Source organism: Mirounga angustirostris, unplaced genomic scaffold (genome assembly GCF_029215605.1).
Source record: "Mirounga angustirostris isolate CCGP_5_RB_7025 unplaced genomic scaffold, mMirAng1.0.hap1 SCAF_15, whole genome shotgun sequence".
NCBI lineage: Eukaryota > Metazoa > Chordata > Mammalia > Carnivora > Phocidae > Mirounga > Mirounga angustirostris.
In genome coordinates this window covers 29,503,562-29,526,966 of record NW_026991723.1, presented here as the reverse complement: position 1 = coordinate 29,526,966, position 23,405 = coordinate 29,503,562, and the positions used below count along the sequence as shown (strand labels likewise).

The window sequence follows — 23,405 nt, the reverse complement described above, 5'->3', positions numbered from 1 at the left end:
GACAAGGCTAGGGGGAGACCAGGGAAGACGGGGAGAAGACGGAGGAGCGGAGGACCAGGAAAGGGGGGCGAGGGGAAAAAAAGGAATTGATGTGAAATCCAAGCCCAGCGTCCGCGCCATCGGCACCCGCGCTCCGGGCAGGGCTTGACGGCCGGCTATGGTGAGTGCAGCCGGCGCGGCCGCCGCCGCCGCCACCGCCGCCTCGCCCTCGCGCCGCGTGCGTCCCGGGGCCGCGGGCTTGCGGGGCCGGGCGCCCCGCGCGGCGGACGGCGGGCCGGGCGCCGGGCGGGAGGGGCTGGCGGCGCGCCGGGGCCGCGGGGCTGGGTGGGCTGCGCCGCCGCGGCGCGGGAGCGCCGGCCCGCGTCTCCACGCTCCCTCGCTCGCTCGCTCGCCGCGGGCCCCCCGCCCCCCGAGGCCGGCCCCGCGGGGTGGGGAGGGGGCCGACCGCGGCGGGCCCGGCCGGGGGAACGGCTCCGGGGGGAGTTCTCACGGAGGGGGTCGCCTGGGATCCCATTTTCACGCTTGAAAGGGTCGCCACCTTGGCTTCCGCTCCTCAGCCTGCTGGTGGCTCCCGACTCGCCAGCGGAGGCAGAGTTGGGCTGGAAGGGCTGGTGCGGAGAGTGACAGCGCCGAGGGGGGAGGGTGGGGGCCGAGGGCGCGCGCGCAGCGGAGCGAGCCCTCTCGTCTCGGTGGCGCTCGTGGAGACCTGCTGGAGGGCACGGGCGCACGCTCCCGCACCCGCACGCCGGGAGTGCGACAGCCGGGGCTAGCCGAGAAGCACCTTAAAAACCCCGGGCTCACACTTCCCCCCTCCCGCCGCCGTTGGTGGGAAAAGAGGCCAGAGCGCTGCTCTGAGTTCAGGAAGGGGCCACGGGTGGGAGAGAGGTACGTGTTGACGCTTGCTCCCACGGCAGCGGGCCTTCTGGTGCCTGCCACCCATTAAAGAGGTCGGCGGCTAGCCGGGGTGCTGAGTGTGGCCTCAGGGGAGCCCTGAGCTGGCGCGGGCCGACTCAAACCCCTTTAGACCCGATGCCGACACTGGGCCCACAGGACCTCCAGGGACTGTACCTCTGGGATGACGTGTGCTATGCCTCCAGGTATTTAAGTTCATGTGAAAAATGACTCCTAGTGTGTGGATGAGCAATCAGTCCAAAGTTTTCAGATCTCAATTTCCAACATCTAAGAAGAACCATATGGATTGTTGTCTGTGGAAGACACCCAGAGACCTCTCTTTTCCTAGACCTGGGAGAGAAGACTGTCTTCTTCCATTTTTATCCCTCCTTCCTCCCTGGGGAGGGGAAATCTAAAAGAACTAGACGCAAATAATAAAGACCCACAATGGGCGGCCCTAAATATTTAATAATTGTATAACTGAGGTCTTGAACTACAATAGTCCTTTTTCAGCATTCTGTTCGATTTTTTTTTTCTTCCAGTAGTTCAACAGTTTTTTTTCCTTCCAGTCCAGAATTAATTGCCTTCACAAAGAAAGACAATGCTTTTTGGTGTCATCCTTTGTTACTGTAACTTATTATTTCTGGGTGGTACCTCGGATAAATTGTTGCCTCAGGTGCATTGTGCACCCATGTTGTAAAACAAGGGGCTTTCAATTGTGAGTTTGTGTGTGTTCCAGCTGTCACCCAGCTTCCTTCCACAAGGCTGTAAAATGCCTTTGAGTCCAAGATCTTTTTGTATTAAAATGTTCAATCAAGGTGGACGCCTATAGGCCCATTCTCAATTTGGGGTATTAGCTTCATTTCAAACTCACTGTGAGAAGTGTTTCTAATTTCTGGTTATAATCTAGTCCTAATCTAACAGGCTATTTGAATAGGAGTTCACACCATTTGGAATTATTTTGTGTGTTTGGTGGGGGGGAAGACTGTTTTTACAAATTGTCTTCAACTTTCTACCGATAGAAAAACTGATGAAGCAAATCAATATGGATTAAAATATGTCTTCCCTGTTTTTATCCTCATTCCTCTCTTCTCTCTCACACACACACACCTTTTATTTTCTCCCGCCTCTGCCACAGTGTATAAAGCCCTATTGAGACATGTAGGCGTGATGTGTAAACCGGATTAGCAGTATGAAAGAAAGACACACAATAAGCTGGAATTGTTTTACTTCCCTTTCATTTCTCATGCCTATATCTCTAATAAATTTGTTGCTCCAGCAGTGGGTCAAAGGGATCATGTTGCTCAGCTTCTTTTTCATGCAAGACCCAATGGCAGAGATCACTGAAATGAATGGTGTGCCTTCTGCCAAATGCAAAGCTTGATATAGATATATTAGATGCGGAGATAGAGATGAGGCAAGAGAGAGATGGAGGAAAAAAAATGTTCAGAGTCTGGGTCTTTCTAGAATACATCTCTATCCACTGGAGTAATGTGGCTAAGAAGATACTTGAGAAGGGGGGAAATCAGTACAAGGATCAATGCTATGTTTTCTTTCAAGTTCATTGTAGGCTCTGAACATTTTCTCTGTAGTTGGTGACCCAAAGCTTTGGCACCGCATAAAGTCTAATTCCCCTTTTCAAGCTAGTATTTGAACCTGGAGTAATAAATGTGGAGATTTCTGGGACCTTCTCAGGACATCTCCCCTCTGCCACCATCCCAAGTTCACTGCAGGCTCAAAAAAATGCCAGTGCTCCTGGGTTTGTGCTGTAGACCCCTCATTTACTCCTTTGTGGAATTGGGAGCAGCTTCCCATTAAAGGAGATCAGGGGTAATTAGCAGCATTATTTTGACAAGTTGGCTAGAGCTGTTCCCTTTCCTCCAGTCCTGGGGAGGAGGGAATAGGGGGAGGAAACAGAAGGTAGAAGGGGAAGGGGAGGGGAGTCATGCTTAGGGGATTCTCATTCTGTGGCTGCCGAATCTTTTTTTTTCCCTCCCCCCTGAAACCATTTAGACTCATTTTCTACCATCACCTTTTAAGTAAATACAAAAGCTGCCAATGAGAAAATAATAAGGCATTCTTAGAGAGCCAAGAAAATGTGGTGGATGGTGGCATACGGGTTTGAAATGAGTCGAGACTCCTTCTCCAAAGTACCTGCTTTCAACCGCTCCGGCTCAGGCCCATCACTCACATCCTGTACCCTGGGCTCCCCACCCAGAAATAGAATATTACATCAAATCCCCTGTTCCTCTCCCCATCACAGCCTCTCAACAGGCATACTGTGGGACTTAATGTAACATTTGCAATTCTTTGCATTTGTGGAAAAGAGCATTAAACTCAGGCAAAATTATAACAAGGCCCAAAGGTCAACTTAGTAGAATACATTTACCCCTTTATTCATTTCTACTTTGCAAAAATTTGCTAAATTACACTAGATTTTCAAGACCCATTTCGTTGGATCTGAGAAACCAGTGAAAAGTTAAATCTCACTATGGTTTCTCATTACTCAACCAAGTCCAGCTCCCACAATTGCTTATCATTGGAATGTCCAAATACAAAGGGCAGATGTTTCATTTCAGTGTTATCACTTGGATAATCGGATGTCATTTTTGAGATGTGTGTGGTGTGGCCACAGATATTTTAAGTATTGGAGCAGAAAAGGGGAAATATTTTTCATATTCATAGTTTAAAAGTTCAAAGAAATCTGTTTGAAAACTACAGAGTCCTATGACGTCTTGCATCATGGTGGGAAGACCTATATGACAAGTGATGCACTGAGATGATGCATTCCCCTTTACTTGGAAAGGGGAAATAGAACACTCAACGGTTGCTCCAAAGAGGGCCAGCAACTCCTGCTGGTTGAAAAAGCCCCAAGCTCTCACTTATTTGGTAACTCTCAGGAGGGGAGCCACACTGCAGAGAGGCCATTAAAGGGACTGTCTTCCCAGCAGACACCTTCACAGGCCTGGCTCCTCCAGCCAGCCTCATCTCAGGTCTGGAGAATTCTTAGGGTTAGTTGAAGTTAACAAACCCGGTGTGGCGCAGCAGTCCCCTGCACAGGGCATGCATATTAAAGCCGACAACGCTTACAAATGTAAATAAGGGCAGATTGATTAGGAACAACATTATCGCTGGGAATGTCGCACTCGCATGCATCAGCAATGAGGCAAATTGGGGGCAGCCTCAGCCCTGACCACCCAAGTCGAGCAGGCTTTTACACTGGCTCCTCTTCCCTTTCTTAAAACGTTACAGAAACAAGGCCAATTAGATCCTCAAAGTAATTCATCTCTGTGTATGAAAAAAGCAGACCACAGGGGAAGCGGCGGGTGGGGGTGGGGAGATTAAGATAGCGCTTGTTAGAGCCCAGGCTGGGGACTGCGTCCTGGAACCGATGGGTGGAATTTACAGGCCGGGACTATTGTCTGAGATGCTGAAAAGTTAACCTATCAAACAGCGGGTGAGGAGGCTGAGGGCGCTGAGAACCCGGGAGATCAATGTTCAAAACGTTTAGGAATTAAGTCCAACTGAGGGAAATGAGCCCGAGTGGAAGAGGCTTTGCCATTGAAATGGTGCACATGTAGCAGCAGTCAGCACGAGAGAATATGCAGCTGCGTGCAGAGAGTAATAAGGAACCATGATGTGTACATAGCCCATAATTTCATTTTAGAATTCCATAATCCAAGCAGCTAAACTTAAATTGCTGTAAATAAAAGACTCGGAGGCATAACTGTTTTGGTCTAAAACGCTGTAAAGGAATTTGAAGAGACAAACGAAGCAACCTATGACTACATGATTACCTTGCTATACAGCACGATTCAAATATAAAGAGACTGACATGTAAAACTAGGGGGTACAACCCCCAACTCTAAAAAAATAATTTCCAGCGGCAAGCACTTAATAGTTTGACTTCAAACGTCTGCAGAACCACTCAGTAAGGAAAGTTGGAATAACTCTCCTTTCCTACTTTCTGTTCTTTATCAAACATAATAAAAATCAGGATTTCGCTTCAAGATTAAACTTGCTATGTGTCGAGCCCATTCCTCCCTGCGATATTATTTATTAATGTGTCATTTTAATCGCACGGTGCTTGCCTTCCCTTCTGGATTTTAGCAGCCCTCCCAGAGCGGCGCACAAAATCACGTGCTCCTTCGGAGTTTTGAGTTTTGAATTTCCGCGCTGGCCGGGTACTCCGGTCCTCCTCTTGATCTCGTAAATACCCTCAGACACTTCTGCTGTCTTTGTCTCTATTCTGCGGGACACCCTACCCCGCCCGGGGTACCGCATCACGTTCCGCCGGTTTGGAATTCAGGAGACAGGGCCTCCCACTGAAACCAGGAAGGAGAAAAAGCTAGAAGGAAGGCAGTGAGGCTAGATAGGAGAAAGGGGTGAAAGAGGAAGGAGAAAGGAAAGGGGAGATGGAAAGAAGGAGGGAGAGGGAAACAACTAAGGGGATCAGGAAGAGGGCGGGGAGGGCTGGCGACAAGCCCCCCCGCGGGAGCCGCGTGGGCTGCCCCGGTGGCCTGCTCGCCCCGCCGCAGTCCCCTTCGGGCCGGGGCCGCGGACACCCGGCCGCTGAATGGGAAGGGACCCGTGCGCTCGGCCATTGGCCGGCTGCGGGAGGCCGCGCGGACATTGGGCAACGTAAGGGGGCCGGACCGCCTTCAGGAATGTACTACGGCGCGTCCGGCACGTCCGTCCGCGCCGGTGGGGCGCGAGCCTCCTCTGGGCTCCCGGGAGGCCGAGCTGGAGACTTGGAGTCCGCCCGGCGCGAGCCAAGCGCACCGACTTCCCTACCTGCTCCGCCTGGGTCGCGCGGGGAGTCCCGGAGCTCGGGTGCGCGCGCAGGCAGACGCACGCGCGCGCGTGCAGGCCTCCCGGCCGCCCAGCGCGCGCCGCCCGGGCCCGGCCCTGGGTCACGTGGTCGCGTGGGCTCCGCCTTCTCCCCGCTCCTCCCCCTTTCCCTCCATCTGGGTTTCTTTCTTTCCTTTCCTTTCTTTCTTCTTTTTTTTCAATGAACACACACCGTGTGCATCTTAAAGCCACACTGCCCCATTTCACGGCTGCAGTCGGCTTCTAGCTGCCGCGGGTCCCCCTCTGCAGTTCAACCACGTTTTTAAAAAAGAAAGGGAAAAATAATAAAATGAAGCAGAATCGAAGAGTTTGTGGGTCTGGTCGCTATCTCAGGGAGGATTTAATAACTTGCAAACAAGAAAAACAAACTACGCTCTTCAAAAATTATATTTTTAAGTAAAAAGCGGAACTATGTAGGTAGTTTAAGATGTCTGGCCCCAGGATCCACTTCAGAGGGTCGCGTGTTTTCTTCCCCAACGGGAAGCGAATCCCCGGGATGTCTCGGTGACACTGGCCGCAGTGTACTGACAAGTCCTCGCAATCAGCGCACAATTTGTTTCGAATGAATCCAACATCAAAGCCTTTATTCTCCCCAACGTCACGCTATTATTAAATATAACAGGATGCGTACCAGTTTTTGGAAAAAAAAAATAAAACTTTTAAAACGGACTTTAAATAATTTAAACAAGGACTTGTGGGTGATAAAAGGGGGGAGTCCAAATGAACCCCAAATAGTCAAGAAAACTTTTTTTCTCTTTCTCAGTGAAAACAACTCCGTTGCTCCTGGTTGTTAAAAGGATTCTGTTGTTTCTTTTTTACATATGTCATATTAAAGATTCAAATAAAAACGCCTCTGCCTCCACAAGATTGCTTCGGTGTCTGGATTCCACGTTTTTAAAGCACTGACTCCTTCAAACGGGGACTGTGCTGCCGTGGGTTTTCGGGTGGGGTGGGGGGAGGATTTTAAGAAAGGGTGGCTTTTCCCAACGTCCTTACTTTCCTCTTTAACTTTCCATTTTGTTTATCTTAATGCGAGGCGTTGTTCCCTGCGAGAGCCTAAGTCTTCTCTTTAGTTAGAAAAGAAAAGAGAAGAGGAAAAAAAAATCTGGCACACACTGGCGCACTATCCACCACCCTGTCATTATTGGTGCAGGCCTGGGAATTCAAGCCGGACCTCCCAGTATTTGCTGCAGCTTGAGGCCAAGGTGCCTCTGAAAGGGTTTTCTCTTTGAGGAATTTCAGAAATTGTTTAAGCGCTTAAAAAAATATTACATTTCCCCCCGTGTCTATCGCGAGGCAAATGCTCGTGGGTGTATGTGTGTGTGTGAGTGTGTGCGCGCGCGCAAAAGGCGTCTTACAAAAAGAAGACACTGTTGAAAAGAAAAGGAATAAGAAAGAAAAGGGAGGGGGGGAGCATTCCTTAATGGAAGTATTGCATGCGAGAAGGTTGGCGCTCTCGGAGGCTCCCCCCGAAGCCGGGGATGCACACACTGGGGTTGCCTACCTGGGTGGTCTCTCTACTTTGGTGAGCTGTTGCTAAGCAGCTAATAATAGTCATGTTTGCTGAGTAATTTCTGCCCTCCGCGAGCCAATCGCGTCGCAGAAACCCAAGCCATCTGACAGCCCCGGGGGCGGGAGCTCCAGCCTTTTTCTCTTTCGCTCGGTCTCTCCCCCTCCACCCCCTCCCCTCCTCCTCCTCTTTCTCCAAATGGAGAGAGTTCTTTTTTTTCTTCTTCCATCTCATCTATTGAATCAAGGAGCTGCTGCGGCCGCTGCCCGCTGCACACACACAGAGCGGAGTCCCCAGGTCCCGGGAGCGAGTGAGGCGCGCTGCACTGGGGCAGAATGGTCCAGCGGGTCGGCGAGGAGCACAAGAAAGCAGAGTCCGGGACCGAACAGCCACCGCGAACCCAGCAGCCAGAGCCCGAGCAGCCCGAGCAGCAGCTTCAGGAGCCGCCACCGCCAGCAGCAGCCGCCGCGAGAGCAGCGGCGGCGGCGGCGGCTGCCCCGGCCCGGCAGCGCTGAGACCCACCGGGCACGCACGGACCCCGCGGCGGTGGCTCTGCGCTTACCCTCCGCGGCCGCTCGAGCGACCCGGGAGGCGCCGAGGGAGCCGGCGAGGCCGGCGGGAGCGGCGGGGATTTGCTGGCGCTTTCTGCAGTGAAGGGGTCGCGGCGCGGGGCGGGGGGCGGGTAGGGGGAGTTGGGGATCTCGAGGAGCGCCGCGCGAGCGCCCGAAGGACAGGCTGGCTCCGCGCGCCGGCTCTCGCCTTCCCGAGAACTGGATGTGGGCAGCGGCGGCCGCAGAGACCTCGGGACCCCCGCGCAATGTGGCAATGGAAGGCGCAGGGTCTGACTCCCCGGCAGCGGCTGCGGCCGCAGCGGCAGCAGCGCCAGCCGTGTGAGCAGCAGCAGCAGCGGCAGCAGCAGCGACAGCAGCAGGTCTGTCAACCGGAGCCCCAGCCCGAGCAGCCGGCGGCCAGCAGCGTCCTCGCCAGCCGAGCGCCCGGGCGCGCCGGGAGCCCGCAGCGGCGGCAGCAGCGCGCCGGGCCGCCCGGGAAGCCTCGGTTCCCGCGGCGGCGGCGGCGGCGGCGGCGGCGGCGGCGGCGGCAACATGGCCTCGGCTGGTAACGCCGCCGAGCCCCAGGACCGCGGCGGCGGCGGCGGCAGCTGCAGCGGGGCCCCGGGCCGGCCGGCCGGCGGCGGGAGACGCAGACGGACCGGGGGGCTGCGCCGCAGCGCCGCGCTGGACCGGGACTATCTGCACCGGCCCAGCTACTGCGACGCCGCCTTCGCTCTGGAGCAGATTTCCAAGGTGCATTTCAGACTCTCTCCTCTCCTCCCACTCTTCCCTCCTCTTCCTCTTTGGGATCGCCCCCGCCACACACACACACACACACACGCACACACGCACGCACGCACGCAAGCACTCACACACACCTCTCCAGGAAAAGAAGCAGACAAGTGGGGATTGAAAAATTCAAACCCTCCCTCCGGTCCTAGGAGGAAAGGGCTGTCTGAGGTCCGCAGGGGGTGGAGGGTGTGTGTATGTGTGTGTGTGTGTGTGTGCACGCGCCCTCCCCGGCATGCCTTTTCCGGAGCACTGGAAAGCGGTCCACCGTGGACCACCTCTAGGGCGGCCGCAGCGCGGCAATGCCCAGTGCCCCCGGCCCCGGAGACCCCTGCTCCTGCGCCCCTGCCCCTATTTGCAACCTAAACCCCTGTAATGCTGCCACATTTCTTAACATCTTGGAGGGGGAGGCGGAGTGGAGGGAGGCGGAGAGAGGAAGGGGGGGAGGGAGCCGAAATAAAGGTGGTTTCCTTTTTTGGCAGCCTGTTTTGCTTTTGTGGAGCATGAAATCTCTGCCCCCTTAAAAATTATCCTTGGAAGAGGGCATCTCCCCCTCTTCCTTTTTAGTTTTTGAGCCACTTCTTCTTAGAGCCTGGGGGGAAAGGGAAAGTTGTAAACAAATTGCCACCTTAAATCCGCGGGTGCTGGTCTGCCAAGCGGCCGGGTTCATTGTGTTTACGAGGCTCGCTGAAATGTGTGGAATCCGGGGAAGGCGAGCACCCAGACGGGGGCCCGCCGGGGCAGCGGCCAGCGCCGGGGAAACGCCGCCGCCGGGAGCAGCCACAGCCCAGCCAGGACCCCCGCCTGCGCCGGCCTGGGCCCTTCCCCTGTGCACTTGGCTACTTTTTACGTTTAACCAGATGGGAAGGGAGAGGAGGGAAAGATCCATGTGGCTGCCCTCTTCCGATCACAAATATTGTCGTAAGTTGCAGATGGCTGCCCCACTTCCTAATTCAGCTCACACAGCGTCTCCCAACGCTTTGGAAATGCGTCGCGAGTGAGCTCCGGCGCCGCGCTCACCACGTGGATCCCCACTTACTACCACGCCGGGCGGGGGTCAGGATCGGGGAGCCCGCAATACATTGTTCCCAGAGCGCGCTCGTTCCCCAGCCCCCATCTTTGCCGGGGCATCCGGAAAGGGGAGAAGGATGGCGCTTGACTTGCGGGGAATCGACCCATGGTTTGCTGGTTCTTAAATGGTGGGCTCCAACACAGAGATTGCGCAGCCCCTCCCTTCCCAGCTCCGGTGTGAATATTGCCTGTGTTGAGTGATTTCTCTCCTCTCTGCCTCGGCTTCCCCTTCCCTGTTCTTGCAGCCCTTCTCCCCAGCGCCCCCAAGACACCTTCGGGGATGCTGCGCGGGTCGTGCGTGGGGGCGCCCCTGCTGTCGCGAAGGTGCAGCTCCCACGCTGCATCCCGACGTTGATTTATGCCCAGGCCCACGCCGCTCGCATTACCCGGGGCCGGCCTGGGATCCAGGCCCGAGGGTACCCCCCTCCCCACGGCTGTCGCGGGATCCGCAGGCGGGTGCGCGCAAGCGGGCGTGGGCGCGCGGGCCGCGACTCCCCGGCGCTCACTCCTCCCTTCTGCTTCATCCTCAGGGGAAAGCTACTGGCCGGAAAGCGCCGCTGTGGCTGAGAGCGAAGTTTCAGAGACTCTTATTTAAACTGGGTTGTTACATTCAAAAAAACTGCGGCAAGTTCTTGGTTGTGGGCCTCCTCATATTTGGGGCCTTCGCTGTGGGATTAAAGGCAGCTAATCTCGAGACCAACGTGGAGGAGCTGTGGGTGGAAGGTAAGAGACCCAGCGCCCGCCGCGGCGCCCTCTCGTCCCCCAGCCCGGGCCCCTTTCCCTGCCTCCTTCCAACTGATAAAGATATTTGCCAGCATACACCTAGGGCCTTTCTGTGGCGAGCGAGAACCCCCTGCCCGCACCAGGGGGAATTGTTTATTGTTTGGGCGCCTGGCCGGGAGCCAGGCCCGCCCGACAAAGGCCGCGCTGTAATCTACTCGGGGCGCTGCGCTTTGCTAGGTGTTGTGGGAGAGAGTGGCGAGGGCGGGCCGGCGGGGGCGCGGGGCCCCTCCGCGGGACGGACCACTCCGCGCGGCCGGGGGCCCCCGGGGCCTGCCGCCGCCGCCGCTCACTGCCGCCGCGCCCGAGACGCGGCCCGAGGAAGGCCTCTCGGCTCCTGGCTCTCGTCCTCGGTGTCCTTCCCTCCCCCACCCCCACCCAGCACGTCCAAAGGGAAAGAGGGGGGGGGCAGAGAGAGGCCACCCCTCCGGCTGGAGGGAGTGTGCGCGTCCCCGGCGGCCGCGGCCGCCGCGCCGGGGAGGGCGGGGGGCGGGCGCAGCGCGGGCCTGCGGAGGCAGCGGCGTGTGTGGTCCTGTTTTTGGACAGCTTTCAACTCTGGGGGAAAAAAACATTTGTCTCAAGGTACAAAAAAAAAAAAAGTGGGGGTGGGGAGGAAAGGAGTTGAAATAAAAAACAGTAAAGCATAGACTGGAACGCATGTTTGCAAAGTAGATTAATGTTTCCTCGAGGGGGGGGGCTTTTTAAATGGAATGATTCGGGGCAAGGCTGCGTTTTGCAGGCTGAAAGAAGAAATGTGTTTTAAGAACTCAGGTTTGGAGGGAGGGGCCACACAGGAGCTCTCCAAGGGGTTCTGCCAGTCCTTTATCCAACATTTCTCCATTTGGGGGTTCTTGAAGACTTTTTTTTTTTTTAAAGCAGTTGTAAATTTAAAATAGATCCTCCTCGCCCCTCAAGACGGAAACATTTTACATTTTTTTGGTGATACGGGTTTTTGTTTTTTGGGGTTCTTGTTGTGGGTGGTTGTTTTTTTAATTCTTTTTTGGAAAGTGACAGTCTTGCTGTTTGGAAACATTTTAACCCCTAAATATTGCTTTGGATATCTCTTACAATGGGATGGGAAGGAAGGATTGAGGTAATTATGTAGATATTTCAAACCAGACTACCTAGAGCATTCCTAGTGAAAGCTACCTAACACAAAATTTGGAAGCCTGAGAGTTGTATGTGTAATTACGTCACTGATCCCTTCCAGAATGCTGTTGGAAAGCTAACCTTGGAGAATATTTTGTTAAGTTTGCCTTGTTTGTGAAGATTCAGCTCTCAGTGTTTTGCAAGCATGTGGTGGAGTCTTTAATTGAGAAGTGACAATTAAAATAATAGTCCAAAGAATTAAGAACAGAAAACATTCTTGCCTTAAGTAGGTTGGTAATTAATACAAAACTATTCTTTGGATTGAATCCGTGGGGTAATTTACCTCAGTTGAGCATTTCCCTGTCATTGGTAGATAAAAGAAGAGTTTTCTTGAGCATCAATATACCTTATACCTTATATATACACCAATATGTCTTATACCTTAGCACCAACTTTACAGAGTACCTATCATGTCCCGTCTGTGAGACACTCCTTGTGCACAAATGCTCGCAATTAAAAATACTGGTGTTGAGTGCGCTTGCAGTAAATTTGAGCTCACAGTTGAAGTGGGCCATGAAAGTCAAATGGGAAAAAAAGCTTCCATGGAAGTGCTGAGGTAAATTAGGATGACCTGGAAAGAGAGAGAAAGAGAAGGAAGGAGGGATGTCTGGGCAGAAGCTCAAAAAGAGGGGTCAAGCAGAGGCCCAAGCTGAGTGTGGTGGGAATAGGGTGCCATGATGCAGGTGTGCCCAAGACAGTAGGCTGTAGTTGGGAAATGATGTGATTGGCTAGACTGTGGGGAGCTACCATAGGTCCTAGGACAGAACAAGGGACGAGCTGAGGGGCTTCCCAGCTCTGTGCATCTGTTCACTTTACGCCACTCAGACCAACAAATTTGTTAGGTGTCAGTGGTGATGACAAAAGATAATTTTTTGCTGTTTTGAGCAAGATTTTTCAGTAGACCTTTAGTAAGTGTAAAGAGAAATAATGTGATTTATTTTCTTAACATTGTATATTTCTAGAAGCAACTGTTTCTGCATGTGACAGTTTGTTTCAAGTCCTGGAAGGAGGAGGAACATGATTAGTGGCAGTGTCACCTGGGCTCTAGCTTAGTGAGTGTGAAGGAGTGACACCTCAGACAGGACTCATTTTGCCGACTTTGGGCCTCAGTTATTTTTCTTCCCATTTCTGTTTTGGTGGTTTCAGTGTGGCTCACTCGTTCTTTAACCAAATGTTATTTACTTAATAACTATCACTTGTTGCTCAACTACCATTACTGTTTATTAACACATGTCTCACAACTCAATAAAGTAGTTATCTATTATTATGCTTATTTTTATAACACAATAGTGTATGTGATGTTTTTACCTGTAATAACTGAATTATTCTTCCATTTTACAAAAATGTCCACTTTGCCTCCTAATGACTTAAGTCAACTTGGTCTCTTGATTTGTCATCCATTCATTCATTCATCCACTCATTCATTCATTGTGTGCTAGACTCTTCCCATGTAGAAGAAGCAATAGTTTCACAAATACAGGTAAACCCAACCCGGGATCTCGTGAGACCACCATGTCATTTTATAATTTTGACTTAAGTTCAAAGAAGAGGTAACAGTAAGGAGTTCTTGTTTATGAGGTAGTGAGCTTGGTGTTCATATCAACAGTAAGTAGTGTAAGCGTTTTTTTTCAGGAGTTGGAATTTCCTGCTGTCCTAGACTGTAGCAGAGGAAAATGAGGAGCAACTTGGGATGCAGGTTAATTGTACTTTAGTCTCTGATAAATTATTCATCACTATCAGCAAGGAAGTGTTAGATGGTTGTTTTCTTAATGGAGACTATAAATGTTCTGAGCATAAACGAGGGTGTTTGCTACACTAAAGAAACCAAACGAATAGAGATTGCCTATTTCCCTAGTTAAAAAGCGAAAGACTGAGAAAAACATAAGAGATTTTTAAGGAGAGAGGAATGCTGAGGGACAGTTTGGGAAAATGCTTATTTCCCCCATGATTTTTTTTAAACAAAAAGACATACCACACACACTACATAGCTAAATAGGCAAAAGCAACTGGAGATATGTATATCTACATACCTATACATGAATACATGTATCTACCAGTTGACTCTTGAGCAGTGTGGGGCGTTTGGGGCACCGACCCCTGCACAGTTGAAAACCCATGTGTAACTTTTGACTCTCCAAATACTTAACTACTAATAGCCTGTGTTGACTGGAAGCCTTACCAATAACATAAAGTCGATTAACACGTATTTTGTGTGTTATATGTATCATATGCTTTATTCTTAGAATAGAGTAAGCTGGAGGAAAAAAAAATTATTGCAAAAATCAAGAGGAAGAAAAAATATATTTACAGTACTCAACTGTATTTATCGAAAAAAATCTGCATATAAGTGGACCTGCACAGTTCAAACCTGTGTTGTTCAACTGTGTATATCTCCACTTACCTTTGTATTTGTGTCTCCACATAGACTTACTACATATATCCTTGTATTTGCCAAAATAATTGTTATTTTTTTAATATAGTCAGCAAATTAAAAGGATCCACTTGCTAGGCTGTATCATTGATTTGACTTTCATGCTTCAGCGTGCTGGGGGAATGTGGCTTTATAAAGACCATTTGAATACATGGGCCACACTGTGCAGACCAATATAAGCTAGATAAGGAAGACTCTCATATTTTTATCGCACTGGTGATAAGAATTCTTTGATTCTGTTGTTAAAATGTTCGTACAGTGACTGCTGTAATCATTGCAACAGCAACCAGTTTCTTTTAAGAAACTCAATATGCATTAGGTGCTAGCTTAGGTCTTAGGGTTATAGTATTTGCAAGTCAAAAATATCAAATGTAGCTCACTTGTGATTGGAGTCATGAGGTTCAGGAAAAGAGTATGTGGAATGATGTAGTGGACATCTGTTACGAAACACAAGCCCGTGGCGGCAAGGTCAGGGAGAGACTAATTGTTCTTTAAATGTAAAAATATTCCTTCAGTGCACGCTCTCTGTGTATGCTCTATGCCAGGCACTGCGCTCAGTTCCAGAGAGGTGTTGGTGAAAGGCCACAGTCCGTGCTCTCAGAGGACCTCCACCCCAGTGGGGGCACCCAGACCGGACGCAGGATGGCAGGATGGCAGGAACGCCATCCAGGACAGCCTGGACAGGGAGGGACTGAGCCAGGCCGCAGGGCTTGGAGAGCTGGGGGTGCTGGGGTGCTCCAGGAGCAAGGTTCAGCGGACAGGAGAACTCCCAAGTGCTTGCCTCTGGTTGGGACTTCAGTCTGAGGTGGGGAGCCCGGAGGCCTCCAAGGCCGAGCCACATGGCAGGAAGGTCTCTGGTGTGTGCAGGGCATTTGGCTGAGTGGCAGGCTCTTCCTTTTAGCCCCTTTGCCTGTGTCGTTCTCCATACTAGCGTATTTGGCCCTTAGGGTGCTGCCTGTTGCTGGTGTGCTTCACCTGGATTTCACCCTTCTGGGCACAGAAGGCAAATAACTTTATTTGTAATCTTGCCCATTTCTCAGTTGGCTTTTCCTTTTGGCTTAGCACCTTTATCCTCCCGTCTCCTTTAATATCTACGCCCCCTCCAACGCTGTCTCGGACACAAGTTTGTTGTTGACAGCTCTCCAGTGACAGAACGTTCATTTATCTCTTTGAGTGTGTCCCCCCCCCCAAGCTTTGCCCACCCCCTGGCTTCTTCTACTGCAAAGGGTAATAACAGCCTTGAAATGAATCCATATTGCCTTGTGTTTGGTTATTAACATCTCTGGAGGCTAGCGAGGGGAGAGGACGCAAGTTGTGACTTTGATTTTTTTTTTTTAAGAAAAATTTTTAAAAATATTTTTAATGTCTGCTTGATGTTTTTAAGTGCTCTCAAGTTTGTTCCTTGCTTGTATGACGCCTTCAGTGTTCTTGGCTTGAACTCAGGCAGTTGTAGGAGATAAATGAACTTCACCATCCTTTCTTGCAGTTCAGAGCAAGTTTTCTCACTATTGACATTTTGCTGGATAATTCTATATTAAGGGGGTTGCCATGTGCATTGTAGGACGTTTAGCAGCATCCCTGAACTCTACCCACTAGATGCCAGTAGCAACCTCCCAGTTGTGACAACCAAAGATGTTTCTAGTCATTGCCAAATGGGGGTGGGGGGGCGGGAGAATGCGCAAAATCACCCCAGTTGAGAAGCGCTGGTTGAGATAATAGATTCCAATTGGAAGACCCCTGCTGTGCAGATGGAAGGCTTTTATTATGATGGAGTTGTGGCTGCAAATAGACCGCCATAAATGCAAAAGAATTTTCTTCTTTAAGATAATGCCCCCTCCGCATCTCCATATTTACTGATCTACGTAACTAATGGTAACTAATTTTTTAATTCTAATAATTTAAGTGTTTTCTTAGAATTACATTAAATATCAAATAAAAAAAACCAGCATGACAAGTTGACATGGGAGGGGATAAGCCATGGAAGAAAGAAAAAGCTGTATATTAGAATATTTTCTTCCTTTGGGTCATTTAATTTTGAAGACAGACCGTGTTGCATTTCAAGAACAGTAAGATGAAGGTTTTTGCATGAAGGTGACTTTGTAAAAAGCAGGAAAAGACTCCAGTGGACTTAGTTCATATTGAAGCGAGAGCTCCTTTCGGCAGCCTGCGCAGTACATTAGCTCTTCAGTGGTCTAGCTCTCCTCCAGATGCTCCCATCACAAACCACTTTCCCCCGGGTGCCCTTCTGCAGCAGAGCCGAGGGCACAGTGAGGGGCTGAGGCCTTGAGCTTGTATGGGCCCTATGGGCTCTGATTTTACCGCCCCATTTCAAAGTGATCCCCCAGTTTCTGCTCTCTGGGGCTGTCAGTTTGGGTGCCTTTCACAAGGGATCGAAAGACCTGCTGAAGTGCAGCTCCTTTCTTCTTCCTGGTCCCCTGTGCATTTTAAAAAATGAAGATGCTTATTAGGTAGGTATTGGTTAGATTGCAATAGCAGGCGCCCGCATACAGGTGCAAGGAGTTGTGGTTTTCGTCATATTTGGAGGAAAATGACTGAGAAATTAACACCCAACAATAATTGCTTTAAAATACCAAAAAGCCTCAGGTGCCTTCTCCCCAGGGCACCTGACCCTCCGAATCCTCCATGTCTCTTTGCTGCCTGCCACTCTTGACCCTCCCAAGGGGTGTAGAAGCCAGGTTGGGCGATGGGCTGTATCAGATACACGGACTGCTGCTTGGAGGCCCCAGAAGATGACAGCTTCCAGATGTACGAACCGCCGGATCCGTTTGTTTGGATTATGCACCACAGCTGATGGCGAGATTAACGCTGGCTGGACAAGCTATGGGAGATTTGTCTGGTTTCCACAATGCTGTGTTTATATTTCATTGGGATTTCTCCTTCAAAGCTGACCTCCCCGTGACCCCCGGAGCTCTGTCCACTCAGGCCAAGCTGTAACTTGTCTGCCCTTCTTCTCCTGTTGCGGGGGGGGGGGGGGTCACATTTGTGCAGCGGAAGGGGTTGCATTTGTGGTTTACCACCCCCCCCGCCCCAGCTTCATGCCAGCTATCTGCCCAGATTTAGACCCAGAAGAGTAGTCTATTTTATGGGGGTGGGAGGTAGGGAAGGTGGAGGGGGTTTGATTTTTAAAGGTCTTTAGCTTTTAAAACAAATACGGAAATATTTTAAAATTATTATGCAGGAGACCATATTTAATAGAGGCCGATTTGCAGAAGTATAGCATTTTAGCTCAGCACTAGTTTGATACTATTTTGAAGAAAGACATCCCTAAATAATCACCAGACCTGTGTGATTCTATTATTATAATACTGTTTCCTTTGCCCCTCACTGGCTCCCAGAACCTCTTCTCCCTCCCCCTCTTCTCTCCCTCCCATCCTTCCTCCCCCCCACCTACTCCTAAACTGCCCTAATCATTTCCTCCCAGTGGATCTCTGGAGTTACTAGTGTGAAATCTGAAATGGTAGTAAATCTGGTTAATCACAAACTGACAGGAGGGAATTAGAAAATGTATTATTTCAAACCAGCTGTGGGAGATACCAAATGCAAAGCTGCCATTTGCATCCTTGAGGTTCTTATCTTGGTAAGGGTTGGTTCCCAGACCTTACTCTTTGATGGGGTCTTGTCAGCAGAAGATGCACTTCCCCTATTGAAGAGTCATGGCATTTTTATGGACTTTTGAGGTGCCTTAGAATTCATTGACAAATGGAGTGTAAAGTAAGTCTTGGTCCCCTGTGTTTAATGTGTTGTGTGAAATATGGAAGAATTGGGTCCTTTAGCATTTCTTGAGATGGTAAGTGAAATGTAAACCAAGACATTCCCACCCGGGCACCATACTTCAGGTTCTCCCTGGATGGAACTCCCACCAAAGCCAAAAGGAACATGGAAGAGGACAGATTTCCTTATCCAAATTTTGGTCAACTCTGCCACATTAGATGGTCCATCCACATGAGAGGTCCCAGAGAGCAGAGGGTTTTGCTCATGAAGGTGCTTCCAGCAGTTCATAATGAGGAAACTCCTTGGGATTTTCTTAGTGGGAGCCTTCCTTGACTACACAGATATCATCAGTGTCATCAAAATATAAGCACTTTTATTACTTGTTCTTTGTTTCCAAACTCTGAATTTGGTGGGCAGTCAGGTACCTGCTAATGAATGACAAGTTTGTTGTTGGAGAGATTTATAACGTGGAGGCAGGACCTTATTTCTAGAAACCCAGGTGTGAGTTGGCCCAAAGAGTCCACACTGCACGTGGGTCCCAAAACACCACTGGCCATGAAGATGAGACTAGTGAGAAGCAAGTCTCTGTGCCACCACACAAGCTTGATTTATTATTGTTAAGATAAATGAAGAGAAACGGTAGGTTTCCCCAGAAACTATCAACCAAGAGAGTTTTCAGTTACTGATGAAACATGTACAGAAGTAAGCAAAAGGAACTGGAAGTGGGCTTTGTTAAGTCAATGCGCATGATTTTTTTCCCCTTAAATCATTGCTTAAGGGCTTCTGGCCCCTAGCTCAGGAATCCTGCCCAAAAATGCCAGATGTATTACACAGTCAAGTACTGCAATGTAAACACTGCTCTGTGCCATGAGGCAGGGTGGTCCATCTCCTATTAAAGAAGAGCGAGATCGGGAGGGAAAGAGAGGTAAGCTCTACAGTGGCTCAGTAGTGGTCATGGTGTTTGGATTTTTGCCTGTACGGTCAAGATTTGGAACTGCAAAAACCTAGATGAATTAATACTTTTTACTGGCAAACAAAAGCCACTTGAATTGGGATGCCAAAGAGAGCAAGATGTGGCTTGGATAATGTTGCTTCACTGGGTCAGATAAGTTTATAAAATGTTGAACGGAGTGGGGAGGGGCTGATAGGAACAAAGCTGTTGTTTTCATAGCAGCATCAGTGAGCCTCACCCTTTTCATCTGCTGTAAGTTAAATTGCAAGGTGGGTGAAGCGAGGCGAGGAGAGAGCAGCTTCTCTCACCACCCTCTCCTGGGTCTGAGAAAGCCTGCTGGGTCGGTGCACCTTCTCTGTGTGAACACCTAAGATTGATCACAAAGCTGCTTTGGTGTTTTGTAGCACTGGGGGGCAGCCCAAGATATATTTGCAAAATAAGTGGACTTCCAGTTTGCTCCCAGTTTCTAGATTTCAGTAGAGCATCTACTAATGATGATCCTTTGGAGGTAAGAGAGTAACTGGACGCTTTGGGCTGCCCCTCCAGTAAAGCATGTTTTTACAGTGCTGTAGGCGATTCAGGGAAATTGGACCGCCTAGACATTATCTGTACATCCAAATAATCTCATACTAAGCAGTCCTTAGACTGACTACATTTAGGGTTTTTAAACATTAATATGAAGGTATTTTGTGAGTTAGAAGGAAATGGGGTTTCAGTTTGAACTTGGGGAATTGTTTAAACAGCCTGCAATAATATTATCCCGATTTTAGAAGTCCATACTATAGAGTGATCTGAGAACGTTGCTTTTAGAAACAGTGATGGTAAAAATGGGAATTTTGAGATTAAGGAAAATGTAGGCTTCTTGACTCTCTACCCCTCCCCCAGCACTTTTTTTTTTCTGTTTTGAATTCTCCCATTTCCCCACCCCCATTCCCTGATTTCCTTTGCTCCTTTAGGGGACAAACCAGAAAACTTGACAAAATAGACGTAAATATCACACAATGTCTTTTTAAATGGAAGTTTTCTAAGAGAGCATAATAAAAGAATTTTCCCTAGCTGCCTAAGAAATTATTTTTCCTCTTACCTGGCTTTTTTCCCCATGAGGTTCATACATTGTTGCAATAAGTTTAAAAATGATAAATATGGTGCCATCATTTTAGTCCACACATGATCCAGAAAAAAAAGAAAATTGCACATGTTTAATACCTTGCTTAATTGCAAACAAAGCCTGCAATTTGAGAGAATTGGGATTAGGGCTAAATATCTATTAACTGCTCTTTCTAGAGATTTGGGGAATAGGATGACCCTTTATTTTCTTCTTTTTTTTTTTTTAAATAGGCTACAGTTTCACATGGCTCCCAAAAGAAATCTCTCTCCCTTTTTGTTTCCCACACCAATTGATTTATCATTTTGCTTGCAAGCAGATCCAGAATGTTAGGGCAAGAACACACTCACTTTTTTCTCGTAACTTTTTTGTTGCGGACCGAAACCAGTTGACTTGAATAAATTTTTCTGAGGCCTGAATGTAGCCAGCAACGTGGAAAAATCTTGCCATTCAGGGCCGTCTGAATGTACATTTCAGCCACACAGTAAGCCGCATTGGTAGGCACTGGAGTGCTAAATACAACCATTTTTCGAAGCAGCCAGTTAGACAGGTGATTAGCATAATTAGCACGGAGCAACCATACATATGGTAATGCTGAGTGTGTAAATGCCAGCTGCGGTGTAAAATTTATGTCAGGGGTCGGCAGGGCTGTGCGAAAGTATTGTGTTCCAGCTGCAGGTCAGGGCCGCCAAAGCTTACCTCCTTTTCTCTTGTTGGTGAATACGCCAAACAGAAGAGAAAGACAGAAATATAACAGATACGGCTTTGATGGAACAGCCCAGTTCTGTGCAAGAGGGACTGTTCTATAACACACACACACACACTCGCACGCACACGCACACACTTGCAAGAAATCCCATTGCTTTCTCTATTGATCGTGTTTACTACATGCAGGGTGCACGTGAGTGGCAGCCAGGATGCGGGTTCCGGTAGGTAAAAGGGCCAAGTGATTTCTTGGGAGGAAAAGTTTCGGTCACTGAATTTTTAAAAGGCGTTAAGAGTTGTTCCTCTGTTTCAGTCTGTGCTCTTACTGCCCAGCCCCCACTCCTGCCCACATTGTTTTCCTTCAAATAAATTGGAGGCCTCCCCCCCCTCCATGGGATAGGACCATAATATAAGGTTCCAACAGCACAGTTCTCTTCCCAAATTGCTTGCCTGGTTTTAGCAAAGGACTAGAAGTTTCTTTGTGTTGTTTTTCTGGGGCAGCTCCGCTTACCACTCCACTTAGGGCCACTGTCAGACCCATTTCAGTAGGGCTCTTGCTTGAAAGGAGGACGGTCTTGAATGGCCCACACCCTTGGAAGTGCATGATGGGGGAATTTATAGCTGTACCGAGTTCATGCATTTTGCACTCAAAGCACTTCTCCTGCTGTCCCCTCCCCTTTTCCAGTTGGTGGCTATGAGGAGTGGTGGTGGTGACAGAATATAGGTCACACCATGCTGACCTGGTGATGAAACTTCCTCACAACGCCAGGGGGTCCTTATGCATCTGCCCCTAATCCAGCTAATCCTGATGGCAACAAAATCCTGAAAGTACCCCCTGGGGAGGGTGTGGGAGCTAAAGCAGGCCAGCCTGATGTTCCTCAGGGCCCCTGGAGCCTGCCCATGGAGGTGGGGACTCACATTGTCTTCTCCCCTGTGCTGCTCAAGGAGAAGGCCGGTACAAAGAGGCCTGGGCCGGACAACGGCAGGAAGACTGTTCAGAACAGAGAGGTGATGTCAGCCCCCCACAGAAGCTGGGAGAAGGGAGCCTGGGTTAATGTTATTCAGCAGCCCGAATGCTGGGCTAGAAAGCCCCACCACCGAGCAAGCACTTGGCTTTTGTTGTTGTGATTGGGTTGTGTGGTTTTTGTTTTTTTAATGAAGACTTGAGGAGGCCTTACCTAAGAACTTGGGACTTGATCACAACACTGTCTCTGGTCCCGGGTTCTGCTTCTTGGTCCAGCATTGCCTCTGATTGAGCATGCTGCTCTGTGTCAGACCCTCCCAGGCTTGCTCAGCTCCTGCAGAAGGACAGGACTTGGGTTTGCATCTACTTGGCTTGTGGACTTGAGCATTCCAGGTGAAATCACGGTAGGGCCTGGGACAGTTCACACTGGGCAAGTACGCAGCTTAGGCATAGAGCAGAGCTCCATTCTGTTACGTCCTGCTGGACGCCAGGAGCATCCTTGAGTGCGCAGCCTGCGACTTCATGCGGCCTGTCTTTGGTGGGGTTGACCGCAGCTCTCATTTGCCACAGCAGCAAGTGACCGAGGAAGAATGGGTCTCCCAACAGATGCAGTGTCATCTTGGGAGCTGGTGGCCCTGGAGAGAATACCAGGTCGGGGGGAGCTGTGGCAGGCGGCAGGTCCAGGGTGGACACAGTGCTTGGGCTGACCTGATCGTGTCCGACAGGGTGAGCGGGCAGCTTCAGGGAAAGCCATTCAGAGAAGCAGCCTGGGCGGTAACAGATGGCACCACAAACAGCTGGTGTGGGGGCTTGTGGCAGGCGCATGCTCAGGCCCGCTCCCCCTTCTACCGAGTTCCGCCCTCCTTACCACCCCCCCCCCCCGGGCTGTCCCTGGGGAGGTGTGGGGATGTGTCCTGCTCTTGTCTTGTTTTTGTGGTTTTCACTCACTGGGCTCACTTCATGAAGGCAAATTCTCTTTGGGCTATCTGATTCTAACACTTTCCCATGGCAACACCCAAGGGCACAATCCCACGAGGAGAAAAACAGCCCAGAAGCTTAAGCAGCAGTTGGCTAGTCATGAATAAAAGAGATGGCTGGAAGAGTGACTAAAACTCACAGCTCAGGAGTTTTCAGCCAATTGCCCAAATTACTGAATCTTCATTTTTTTCAATTTAGAAAATGAGCTGGTGCTAATAATTTTGCAGTTACACCCTTTTGGAGATTTGTAGTTTTTCACCCTCACAATAACTAATCGCAACATTGAAAGAAGGACCTGAAGTAACTAAAAGGGAAGAAAAAAAAATCTCTCTAGAGGCTGTTAGATAATTCATGGGATTAATCAAATGCAAATGCTCAGCTTGCATATACACAGACCCCATTTTCCTAATTGGACTCTGAGTGGGTACTTTTCAGGCTGAAAGGGTCATTTGTTTTGACTGATTGACTTTTTGAGGCTTTGGGAAGAATTAATATCTTATACAGATGACTGCCTGTTCCCAAGGCTCTGTATTGAGGCTGTTCATTCATTCATTCCTCTGACACGCTGAGTGTGCGCATGCGCCTAGTTGCCGAGGTAAGTGGGCAGCAGGCAGTGCCTCCCTGAAAGGACTTGGAATTTACTGGGAACAGCACTTCGTTTGGTCCCTCAGATCACCTTTATGTGGATCACAATAAGCTTTTGCTAAAAGCTTTTTGCATGAATGCTGCAGGCGTTTATTAAGCTCTGCACAGAGGCCATGCTGAGGAATGGTACACAACAGGAGAGCATCATGAGGGGAGCATCTCTCGTCTACCATGGATTGGAATAGCATTGGCCCAGAGGTATGGACCCCCGGGTGGAATGGTTTCCCGCCTGTGCTGGCCCTTCTTCACCTTGGAAAGCGTAATGGTTTGATTTAGGGAGGAAAGGATCAGCAGAGCTTCA

General features: G+C 49.8%; 1 protein-coding gene across 4 annotated transcripts in view; it reads left to right on the top strand.

Annotated features, from left to right (window-relative positions):
* The first annotated feature begins 28 nt into the window (after positions 1 to 28).
* The window catches only part of PTCH1 (patched 1), a 69,474-nt gene continuing 46,097 nt past the window's right edge, over positions 29 to 23,405 (top strand). For 2 of the 4 annotated variants that reach the window (XM_045882360.3, XM_045882359.3), the window contains exons 1-2: positions 8,341 to 8,556; positions 10,194 to 10,386. In XM_045882360.3, coding sequence (XP_045738316.1) covers positions 8,356 to 8,556; positions 10,194 to 10,386 — 394 coding nt within the window. In that variant the 5' untranslated portion in view covers positions 8,341 to 8,355. Of the gene's footprint in view, positions 161 to 8,340; positions 8,557 to 9,276; positions 9,514 to 10,193; positions 10,387 to 23,405 lie in introns of those variants that run through there. The other 2 variants (XM_064579696.1, XM_045882361.3) reach the window with 2 other exon arrangements.